Genomic DNA, 12313 nt, shown 5'->3' with positions numbered 1-12313 from the left:
AGGAATTTAGAAGACAAGCGCAATGTTAATGACTGTTTGGATGTTCAAATAAAGAACAGTCGATACTGCAACCTCTACATCATCAGTGATTCATTGAGTGCTCGGAGATTTCCTTTCTATCTGTGGAGGGTGTTTGCTATCTGTGTTGGGTACCCTAACTTTAGTTCTATCATCGAAGTTACCAATTGTTCAAGCAGACACTTCTGTGTTCGGTTTTCAAGCATGGGGAGGCCTGATGCAAGCAGTTAGAGTTGAAACACACCCCTAGAAATGTCTTCCAAACAGTTTTTTGCCAGGAATCTCCGGGACTAGTGGTGGGGCACTTGCTGACGCGCGCTGGGGCTCATTTTATGGGCACTGGGACTAGGAGGCCCAGGCAAGTCATGTTGTTGCTACTAAAGATAGTACGAGTTGAAAGTCAGAATTTGTCCTGTTCTGCACTAAGTGTGTGTTCCAGATAAAAACGATAGATAACACCCTGTTAATACTAAAGTCAGAAAATCATTTTCACTGGCTGATGGGCGGATCATTTGCTAATAATTTGCATGCGGATAGCTTACTAGAGGGACACCATTGAACTTTTCTTTACCTACAAATAGGAAGGGGGTTGGCTCTTGACGTATGCTCCGTCTCAGCCTATTATCTTTTCCATTCTGTCTTTGAAACTCTTTGAAACCAACTAGGAAGAAATCAAAGGTTACACTGCTGATAGATCAGCAGGTGCAGTGGCACCAGGACCCAGGGTTGAGAGGGCCCCTCTGCACCCCTATGATGGCTGCCTTTAACTACCCTCTCGTGGGGGCTTGGGAGCCCCTTTTCCTTGTCTGCAATTGGGCCCATTGCAGAGATATAGATGGCGATGAACCTGCACCAGACTGCTTGGGATGTAAACAGAAAAATAAAATTGGCTGACAAGTGTATTTACAACTGCTGACAGACCAAGGCAGCATCTTCACTCTGACCCTGCCTAATGTGAGGTAGCATAGAGGTTAGCCTGGAAAGACCTCTCCAAATGTGCTATTTCCGCATTTGGTGGTGGGTTTACTGGTCCTTCTACATAGTCACACATTTTTCATCCAAATCTGGCATTCTTTAGTGTGAAACGTTCTAATTATTTATTTTTTATTGTACAGAGTTTTATATAGCGCAAACTTGACCGGAATCGGGTATCAGAGCACTTTACATAGCACCAGTTGCTTAATGAAATAAGGACAATTTTTCATCATTAAGTTAGTCCATGTCATTTTTTAATACATTCTAAAGGGAAGTGAGATTTCTGAGATGCAGCCATCAAGGTGGGGAACGGTTGCCTGTGCATTGGTGAAATAAACCAGGTTCTCGGAAGGTGGTCCTCTGCAGAGCAGATCAGAGATACTCTTGGAGAGACGCAGCACCTATGATGGGAAGTAATGGACAGTAGCAAACAATAGGACACAGTGCAGCACATGGAAGAGAAGGGACGCACGTGGTACCCAGCTGTTGTTCTTAAAGGTCACTGTAGTAGTTGAGCCAACATGAGTTGTAATTGATTGAGGTACGGCATAGGATGCGGTATTCACTGTTGAGGCATTAAGGCCCGGGGCATTTTGGGTAATCCAGTTGATATAGACTGAGACGCGGGTGTAGACCCCAGGGAAATTGGCTATAGCGCATCCAGTTCCCCAGCTCACGATTCCAACAAGAATCCAGGTGTTGGAAAATTTGCACACCAAGGGACCGCCCGAATCTCCCTGCAATAAGAAAGGGATACAATTAGGTTTGAGTGAGATTCCCATTACACCAGCGTAATTTTCTAAATTTTATATGATGGTTGTTACACGAAATCCCCGAAACTACACTATTAAACCAAATTTTGCCACGTTTGCAGCAAGCTTTTAGCACGAGACCACAGCAACAATGCAATCACCAGAACGCAAGCAGCTGTTGTTTGTGGCACTTGTGATTTTGCTCTATTTTTCTTAAGCACAAAATGCGTCTTTGCATCTACAATTGACACGTTTCACACTAAAACATAGCTCTAAATGCCAGTTTTACATTTTGTGTAACTCTTCAAATCATTTTTGCATAGTTACCCAAAAGCAAATTAGGCAACATTCACAAACTCCTAATTACAATGACCTCACTCGCATTATCTGCACCCTAACCTCCTGCTTTGTGTCTTTCAGATTTCCAGAGCAGTTTGCCAACCCATTCTCCCATTGTCAGTATCAGCTGATCTCAGAAACAATTCTTTGTGCTCAAAGCTATCTGAGCACTAAAAGTTCTTCATGAAAAGATACGAGTCACTTTTGCATAAGTGATCTCAGGAGCAAGGCTACTGGGAGACTTACTGGTAGAATGCAGCCCCCCCCCCCAAGCTCCTGTGGCAGGCACAGGACAGTGCGTAGACTCAGAGTTATGGCACAGGTAACCATATTTGGAAGGAAATCAAGTTTTAAATCCAGCAGTAGTAGTGAACTGCAGTATCTAGGGTAGTGACTGTGTACAGAGACTCCAAAAGACTACAATCCCTCAGATTAGTAGTGGAGAAGTGTGGCTCACTGGTTAGAGTAGGCAGACCTGGAAGCAGAGGTCAGCCTGGGACCAGGGTTCAATTCCCGGCTCAGCTGGGTCTTGAGTCCATAAATTGTCCATGGACTCGATAATTCTCGCTCCAGTGCATACTCGATTCATGGGTTCACACTCTGCTACTCTGGGCAATAGCTTGCTTAATCTCCACAATGGCTCCTCGCGGCGGGATGCCTGGCTTTCACCTTGTGGATGCCCTGCTGGGTTATCTCACAGGGGAATACCAGGATGGGTTCCCTAAGCAAGCGCTTAGAGACCGGTTGGTGATTTGCGCTATATAAATATCTGTACATTTACATTAAAAAGTCATGTTCAGGGAGTAGAGCATTCTCCTATCTGGCCCCTTTTACTGGAATGTCCTTCCAGTTCATATATGTTTCTGTCTGGATCATCTTAAGTTCAGTAAGTTACTCAAAACCGACTGTTGTACCTTTTTCAAGGCTACTGCACTGAGATACGTCTTCGGGGGGGAGTCGTGCACAATGTAAATAACGGTAACATAACATAACATAGAACTATTACAGTGGCTTAGGCCCATTACAGCAGGAAGGAGGTGCATTGGCAGATTGTGGCAGGCACATAGAGAGCAATGCCCTCCAGGGAGGAGGTGTTATAGTAGAGATGCATTAGAGTCCAGGCACTGCGCTTCTGTAGCAGTGTGCTTTGTACGTCAGTGCAATACTGAGGTGAAATGCTATTGGGCTCTTAATTTAGAAGTTTACAATAAAGCGTAAGAGTCTTGTGAATCTAGGAATCCATTGATTCCTCTTCCTGTCATTATTAAGTTGCCTTGACCACGGCAGGAATGGGAACCGAAACCGGCCCTGGCAAACAGCTCGGCCAGCCCCCCTGGGGGGGGGGGCTAAAGGGGGTGCTAGTGGAAAGCACCACTCCCGTCTCACCCTGCCACTTTTGTTACAGGGGTCCAGGGCCGACTTTGCAGCTACAAAAACTGCTCCCACCATGACGGCCCATCGGAGAAACGCCCGGTGCCACCAACGGCCAGTCCGGCCTGTCCTTGATTGCCCAAGCACGTTTTCCTACCCGTAATTACTTAAATGCCCTCTTTCCATCACCACTGACTGATCTATTATTTAGTAACAATCCCCATTGTTCTAAAAACTAGGAAACAACATAGGATTTGTGATCAATTAGTGATTCCAAACAAGGTATATTGAGTGCTACATAGTTTCTCAGTTTGGGTACTGTATTTAATTGTGATCTTTTATTTCTTTTTTAATAAACCCTATATTTTGGTTCCTATTTTTATTCTAGATATCCATAGCTCTAAGGCTCTGTTAAAGTGTTGTTTTGTATGCAAAAAGATGTATCTTTAGTCCAGCAGTCTTAAAGGTGCTATGCGACTAGGCCTTGACTGCTCAGCCGAGATACTAGGCCTCGGTGAAATTAAATTCTACCGGTGTTATTCACATCATTTTGGGTTATGCTAGTTACACAAAAATCCCCAAATTATGGCACGTTGTGTAATTATGCTGCCATTCGTGGTAAAATGTACTGAAGCTTGGAACTACGCAAATAACCAGAAGGCTTGAAGCTGTTGTTTGCAGCACAGTTTTTTTGTGTGTTATTTTTTAAGTGGAAAATGTGCCCTTGAGTTAAAAAAATAAAACGAGGACACATGCTATGCTAAAATATAGTGAAAAATATTGGATTTGCATTTCCTGTAACTACGTGCAATTTTCCATAATTTTCCTGAAATTTTACTTAATTATGTGAAAAGAAATTATGTAAATTTTGCACACCCTTATGAGATACTCTGGAGAGTCAAGGCAACTTGTATGGCCACCTTTTCATATCAGACTGGAGAAACCAGTGGCCTCGTTTCCTACTGATCTTTGCAACCGAGAGCCTGACAGGAGCAACATTGATCGTGGCGGGCAGTCCCTTCTCTCTCTGAATGCCAAATTCTCCATATGTACCAAGGGTAGTTTCTTTCCCTCCATATGTGCCCAGTGCAACCATTTATTTTGGTGCAGTTGAAACCATGGAAAAAAACACATCTTATAAGATTGACTGCAGAGAAAGAAATCATTGTTGGCAGGAGCAAAGAAGATAGAGTCAGGTGGGCATGGTTTCTTAACCTGGCAAGCATCCTTTCTGCCTTGTGTGTATCCAGCACATATCATGTCATATAGTATATTAGGGTATGACGTCTTGCATGTTGCAGTGGAAACGATAGGCACCGACACCTCCTGGAGATACCAGGGATAAGGCAGAGTACCTGTGGAGAAAATGAAAACAATGATTGTATCTTTGGTTACCCAAAGCAATTTTCCTGTAAATGTTCAACAGATAGACCATATTCATTTTTTCAGGCCACTTTCTGTGCATTCAAATGTTTTCTTACAATAAGACATAACATACCAACTAACCAATAACTATTTATAAACCTTTCCCCACCTTTAGCATCACTCCCCCCTGTCTGCTGCATTTGGGAGAAGTTCACTTAATAATTGCTCTCACCAGCTTGGTCTATTCAGTCGTACTAATTTTTTATACACACCTCAGACATGTGAAAATTGTAGGGCCTTCTCTTCAATATTGTGTAGTGCTAAGATTCTCTTCCTCATGCTAACAATTTTAGAACCTTAAGCGCAAAGGCACAAAGCAAGCATTTTCGAGTTTCCTGCAATGGACGATAAAAGGGTTCCATACTTTTAAAAGCTTGGATTCTGTACCCAGCAAGTTATGTGCATGTTTTCCATCGCTAGTATCTGCCACATTCTGTGGAACTGTAGAACAATCCCAGCATTTTTCCAATGTAAGGTGATCAGTATTTGTGTGGCACATAACATCTGTAACAGCAGTACATAGGTTAACTTGCTCATACCCTCCAAATGAGAGGCCCTCCTACCCAAGTCAAACCCTGCTCCTCATGGTGTGGCCAGATGGGCTGCAGTGTGATTGAAATGTTTGATTAATGTTAACTCCCCTTTACCTGTGAGACAACTACAAAGGTCTATAAACAGGAGAAATGCTAAGAATGGGCGAGTGCTCCATCAGATGGTAGCAAAAGAGGATTGTTAGTTACTGAAGTAGAGGGAGTTAGAATACTCATTTTTAGATTTGCTCAGACCAAGCCCCAACCTTTTGAGTAGGCCTGGGCGGTAAATTCCGTTCCGTTCGCGGAATTTGCGGAATTTGGGTAATTTCGCGTTCCGCGGAGAACACGAAATTGCCCAAAAATCTGCATTCCGCGACTTCGCGAAATTTTTTGCTTGTTCGCGTTCTCAATATGCGTGTTCGCGAGATATTTCACCCCGAGCACGCAAACAGCGATCGCGAACAGGAAAAAAGTATCGCGAACAAGCAATTCCGCGTGTTCGCGAAATTTCTGCGTGTTCGCGGAGATTTTTTGCCGTTTCGCGGAGATTTGCGTAACGCGATTACGCAAATTCCGCCCACCCCTACTTTTGAGCCCATATTTCATTTGAAGGATAGACAGAGTTCCAGCAGTTTAAAGAGAGAGATGCAACATTGGAGATGTGAGTATCAATAGGGTCGGGCGTTGCAGTGGCTTATGCTTAGCTTGCTGTATTTTTGTGGAGATTTTGTGGTGTTTTGGGAGATGTTTTGAATGCTGTGTGAGTGTGATGCTTAATGAAGATAAGTTAAAGTTATTAGCAGGGCCAACAAGATCCCCGGATGGTAATAAAATATTGTAATTGTCTGCTAAGTTTTTGTGGTGCTCATCATGAGACATTGTCAACAGCATTATTGAGATGGGGACATTTATCTTTACGTTAATGTGAGGTGTGGTTGGTATAGGGAATCCTAGTGCATAGGGAAAAGCTGTACTAATCCGGGTGAAACCCAGCAGGTCAACGTTTCATTTGAGTGTGAATTAGAATAGGCTGAAAGATGCTGTACCATAGTATTTCTTTTGTGTTTGAATACTATTGATTCTTTAGTGGCGCAGATAAGTTATTTGTTGAAATTGCTTTACGTTTTGTGTTGCGTGCTTAGCATAGAGAAGATAGTGTTTGTGAAAGTGTAAAGGAGGACGAGCTGCTGCGAGAAGTGAGAATGATGTCACAGTGTGCCACGCTGACATTGGTTAGTTGGTGTAGAGCCGTGCTTTTATTGGTTGTCAATCGGATAGAGTGCTGTGCTGTTATTGGCTGTAGCTGCTGAAAGAGAATCGTGAGTAAATAACTGTTTCCTGGTTCAGAACAAATTTCAAATCGCGATTGCTGACAAATAGTGTTGAAAATGAACAGTTTTAGGGCCATGCAAAATCTAATTAGGGGAAATGTGACAATATCTGTTAGAGAGGGAGAAGTGGCACCACCAAAAGATACCCCAGGTCACTATATGATGATAAACATAGGGCTTCACACATGTATTTCGCTTAACCAATGGCACATGATCACTGAGAAAGAAGGTGCCCTGGCAGTAACAAATGAGGAATCTGAGAAAGGGAGGGAGAAGAAAAAGAAAGGGAAACTAAAAGTGCTAGACAATATGATTGAGGTCAGTGATAGTGACTCTAGTGATAGTTTCCTGGATGTATCTATATAATGAGACCCAAGTGGAAGGAGGAAGTGGTGCTGGTGTGAGTAGGAATCATGGAGTGACTACTGCACCAGTAAACACAAATTCTAACTTGATGGGAGGCACCCAAGTGAGCATGAACTACAACGTGATGAGAAAGAGTTCTGGGATTTGTGCCTATGTTAACTCTACGGTTGTTGTTAAAATTCCAAAGGTCTTGCGGATTGATTTGAATATTTTGTCTGATATTGTAGTTCCAAGGGATTTGTGAGCATAATCTGTAATAGTCACAGACTGGCCTGAGAAGGAGCCAATGAGAAATCCACTGGCTAAAGGCCTGCCGTGCTTGGTGAAGAAATGATCAGCAGGTGATATTTTTGAAATCAAAGGTATCTCCCAAAGACATTGATTGGTTCAAGATTGGCAGGACGACCCAAGAGCCCAAAGAATCTATTCATGTTTCTTATGAGAGATTGTTGCTGGTGTTCAAGTAGTATAGTGGGATGGAGACTCTTGAATCCAAAGATATGGGACATTTTTGTCAAGGTTTGTGACAGGATCAAGACCTGAAATTAGTATGATGATTGAGCAGCATTTGATTTGTTGGCAGAATACATCGTTGATAAGATCTTGAAATATGCAATGTATTGTAATGATGAAATACAAATAAAGCAAAAGAATTTGAAAGAGAAATTGATGGTTGCACAACTGAAAGGTGCTCAGAGAGGCGGTCAGAATCAGCCTTTTGTAGGAAATGTTGTTCCTAGGCAAGGAGTGTATCAGCAGGTAGTTCCTGTGATGCAAAGTGGAGATGGATTCCGATCACAAGGTAGAAGTCATGGTGTTCCGATTGATCCAAGTACTGGGATTGATGGAGCTACTTTTCAGAAAACAAACCCTTGTCACTATTGCAATAAGTTGGGGCATTTGAAGTGGGAATGTCATCATCTTAATCCTGCTAATCTTGCTAATCAGATTCAAAACTCAGGATTAGAACATCCCCAGAGCAATGACCCTGTGTAGTCACAGCACGCGTAGCGAACAAGAGGGCAGAAATTCAGTTTGCCCCAAGCTCCAGTGATGCAAGTTCCACAACCCCTGATGCCACTGCAAAATGTGAATTGCTCCAGATTCAATTGTAACCAAGTTCCAAATGTGAATCTGAATGCCTTACAGAACCATAACCTGTCCCTACAGTATTACTTGTTTGATACAGTCAGGAACTATGGCTCTGATCAGTCCACCTGACGGTGCCTGAGGGAGGAGGCTTGGCACATCCTTGGAGGTAGACCAGAGTGGTCTATTCGTAGATGGTGAGGTGAATGGCCACCCCGTATAATTGTTTATCGATACTGGTGTTAAACAATTTGTTGTTAGAATAGCAGAGGTTCAAACCCTACCACTCTCGGGAAAAATAATCCAAGTTGTAAGAATCACAAATATGCTAACAGCAAGTCTAATATCAGAGGAAATGCAGGTAAAAATAGGGTTATTTGGGGGAATCACCAATTCGTGGTATGTGAGTCGAGTAACCCTGGGCAGCCAACTACGCTACACTCACGTAGTTTGCGTAGTTTGTGCTACTTCGCGCTACGCGAATTGCACGTAGCACAGTGCAAAACAGGCGTAGCGTAGTGTAGTTGGCATTTTTTGCTCGCTCGCAGTCCTCAACGTCAAGTTGGCGACCGCAAGCGAGCAAAATGACATCCCGGTGAGACTTTTTCCTTGTTCGCAATCAGCAACATCAAGTTGGCAATCGCGAGCGTGGAAAATAAACCTCCCGGCGAGATTCTCAACGCGGGGAGGTCAGGTTTCTCATTGCGAGTGGTCGCGTATGCTCGCGACCATTCGCGATGAGAAACTACCAGTCCACGTTGAGAAAGCTGCCGCTCGAGTAAAAATCTACTCGAGCAGCAGAAAACGACAGCTCGCACTGTGCGAGATGCCGTTTTCAATGATTGCACAATGCGGGCAAGCATCCGGCACTGTGCATTCATCCCGAACAGCGCACTACGCAGTTCGCATAGCGCTACGCGTATTTCGCGTAGTGCGAAGTGCACTTCGCGTAGCTACGCGTAGTGCTACTATGCAAACTACGCCCAGGGTTAGATTCGAGGTATCTGGTAGTCTGTTGGGACATGACTTGTTGTGCAGATTGTTGCAGGTGTTCAAGCAGTATAGTGGGATGGAGACTCTTGAACCTAAAGTTATGGGACATTTTTGTCAAGGTTAGTGACAGGATCGAGACCTGAAATTTGTATGATGATTCAGCAGCATTTCATTTGTTGGCAGAATACATCGGTTGATAAGATCTTGAAATATGCCATGTATTGTAATGATGAATTAGAAATATGCAAAAGATATTGAAAGAGAAATTGATCGTTGCACAAATGAAAGGTGCTCAGAGGGTCAATCATAATCAGCCTTTTGTAGGAAATGTTGTTCCTAGGCAAGGTGTGTATCAGCAGGGAGTTCCTGAGATGCAAAGTGGAGATGGATTCTGATCACAAGGTAGAAGTGATGGTGTTCCGATTGATCCAAGTACTGGGATTGATGCAGTTACTTTGCAGAAAACAAACCCTTGTCACTATTGCAATAAGTTAGCGCATTGGAAGTGTGAAAGTCATTTTCTTAATCTTGCTAATCCTGCTAATCAGATTCAAAACTCAGTATTAGTGCATCCCCAGAGTAATGACCCTGTGTGGTCAGAGAATGCGTAGAGACCAAGAGGGCAGAAGTTCAGTGTGCCCCAAGCTCCAGTGATGCAAGTTCCACAACCCCTGATACCAAAGCAAAATGCGAATTGCTCCAGATTCAGTTATAACCAAGTTCCAAATGTGAATCAGAATGCCTTCCAGAACCATTACCTGTTCTAACAGTATTACCTGTTTGATACAGTCAGGATCAATGGCTCTTATCAGTCTGCCTGACGGTGCCGTGCCTGAGGGGGAGGCTTGGCACAGCATTGGAGGTAGACCAGAGTAGTTTATTCATAGACGGTGAGGTGACTGGCCACCCCGTATAATTTTTTATCGAGACTGGTGCTACATGATTTATTGTTAGAATAGTAGATGTTCAAAACCTACCCCTCTGGGGAAAAAGAATCCAAGTTGTAAGAATTGCAAATATGCAAATGGCAAGCTCCATAACAGAGGAAATGCCGGTAAAAATAGGGTTATTTGGGGAGAATCACCAACGGATGGTATGTGATTCGAGGTACCTGGTAGTCTGTTGGGACGTTACTTGTGCAAATTGAATTGCACCATTTACTGCACACCAAAGGGTGTGGAGTTCCAGACTCATGATGAGGATGTGGTCTTTAAATTGGTCAATCAAAGTTCAGCAATTGAACGGTTTGCTACGATGACAAGTGTTAGGTTACCCCCAGATCTCAGAGACACAGTGAAGCCAGAAGTTTGAGATTTTTCAGAAAAAGACATTGGACTTGTCAAAGAAGTGGAGCCTGTCTGTTTACAAATAAAGCCCAATGTTGAATACCCAAGAACCCTGCAATATAATCTGACCCCTGAAACTATTGCTGCGATTACTCCAGTGATTGAGTCAATGATCCAACAAGGCATTTTAAAGGAGATTATGGGGAGTCCATGTAATTCACTCATCATGGGCTTATGGAAGCCTAGCGGCAAGTACCACATTGTTTAGGATTTCAGAAAGATCAACACTATAGTTGCTCCTTGTTGCCCCATGGTCCAGCTGTGATTGTATTTCGGATTCTAAGTGAGGCTGAGTGGTTCACTGTCATCAACCTTTGCTAGGCTTTCTTCTCCATACCATTGCATGAGGACATTCAGTTCTTCTTTGCATTTTAGTTCGGCAACCATGTTTTGGTATGGTGCCGAGTCCCACAAGGGTATTAGGAGTATTCATCCAGATCCTTAAAAAATCTAGAGTCCTGGATCATGCCCTGTAACTCCATCCTAGTGGAATACATTGACTACTTGTTGGTTGCAAAAAATACACTAGAAGCTTGTAAGAGTGATACTATTGCCCTATTGAATCACTTGGCTGAGAATGGACATGAAGTATGTAAGTAAGTAACAATATTGTCCAAAAGAGGTCCTATACCTCAGACATCACATTGAGAAAGGAGCAAGGAAGGTGTCCCAGGAAAGAATCTCGGTGATTATGCAACTGAACCCGCCAACAATACAGTGAGAAGTCAGGATGTTTTGGGAATGGTGGGCTACTGTAGTCAGTTGATGCCCAACTTTTCCCTAGTGGCTAAGCCTTTAGAGAGGCTAACACACAAGGATGTGTCGGATCCGGTACCCTTTGATAAAGATTGCTTGGTTGTCTTCCTAGAGCTGAGAGAAAGTCTCTGTTGTACCCCAGCATTGGGAATGCCTGATTACAAAAAACCTTTTGCTCTTTTCTGCAGTGATAGGGAGGGCTGTGCTCTCTCAGTGTTTAGACAAATGCATTGGGGTACCCGCAGACCTGTCCCATATTTCTCTGCTACACTTGACCTGGTAGCTGCAGCGCTACCCGGATGTCTCCAATCTATGTTGGCCACATGTGCCTGCTTAGATGGGTGTGAAAGCATTGTGATGGGTGATCTATTGACTGCCTTTGCTCCCCATTCTGTTGACATATTGTTGGCCAGAACCCAAACACAGCACTAAACACACAGTCACCTTATCAAGTCTGAGGAAATCATACTTGTTGCTGAGAATGACACACTGAAGGTTTGTGCTTTTTTGAATCCTGCTACTTTGCAGCCCCTTCCAGAGTATGGCAATGATGATAGTAAAGTGGAGCATGACTGTGCCGATATCACTGAACTGTCCACCAATGCCAGAAATACAAGATAAGCCACTACCTGAATTTGATTATGTTTGTGGATTGCTTGTGTTTGTGAGACCATGTAGGAAATTTAAGAGCTGCTTATGCAGTCTGTACAGTTTCAGGAGAAATTGAAGCTTCCTAGCTTCAAGGAGTATTCTACGCAAAAGTGGATACATTGATTGATCTTACCAGAGCATGTTGTGTTTCAGACCAGCTGAAGGGGACAATTTTCACTGATAGTCAATATGGCTTTGGTGTCCTGCATGACTTCAGACAGTCATGGTCCCAATGGAGATTTATGATCTCTTCAAGGTCCCCCATCTGAAAGAGTGAGCACGTGAGGAAACATCTTGAAGTGTTGTAAATGCCTGCCAAGTTGTGGTTGTGAAATGCTCTGCACACTGTAAGGGAGACGATTATGTGA

The 12313-nt window shown here is 43.4% G+C and overlaps 1 protein-coding gene across 2 annotated transcripts in view; it reads right to left on the bottom strand.

Annotated features, from left to right (window-relative positions):
• Positions 1 to 1158: 1158 nt before the first annotated feature.
• Positions 1159 to 12313, bottom strand: part of LOC146811658 (serine protease 33-like) — a 275395-nt gene continuing 264240 nt past the window's right edge. The window contains exons 3-4 of one of the 2 annotated variants that reach the window (XM_085618630.1): positions 4671 to 4810; positions 1159 to 1730 (exon numbers count right to left, since the gene is read on the bottom strand). In XM_085618630.1, coding sequence (XP_085474756.1) covers positions 1395 to 1730; positions 4671 to 4810 — 476 coding nt within the window. In that variant the 3' untranslated portion in view covers positions 1159 to 1394. The remainder of the gene's footprint in view (positions 1731 to 4670; positions 4811 to 12313) is intronic. The other variant, XM_085618629.1, reaches the window with a different exon arrangement.

Source organism: Triturus cristatus, chromosome 7, assembly GCF_964204655.1.
Source record: "Triturus cristatus chromosome 7, aTriCri1.1, whole genome shotgun sequence".
Classification (NCBI taxonomy): Eukaryota; Metazoa; Chordata; class Amphibia; order Caudata; family Salamandridae; genus Triturus; species Triturus cristatus.
Note: the sequence above shows the minus strand (reverse complement) of the source record. Positions and strands in the feature narration are given on the sequence as shown.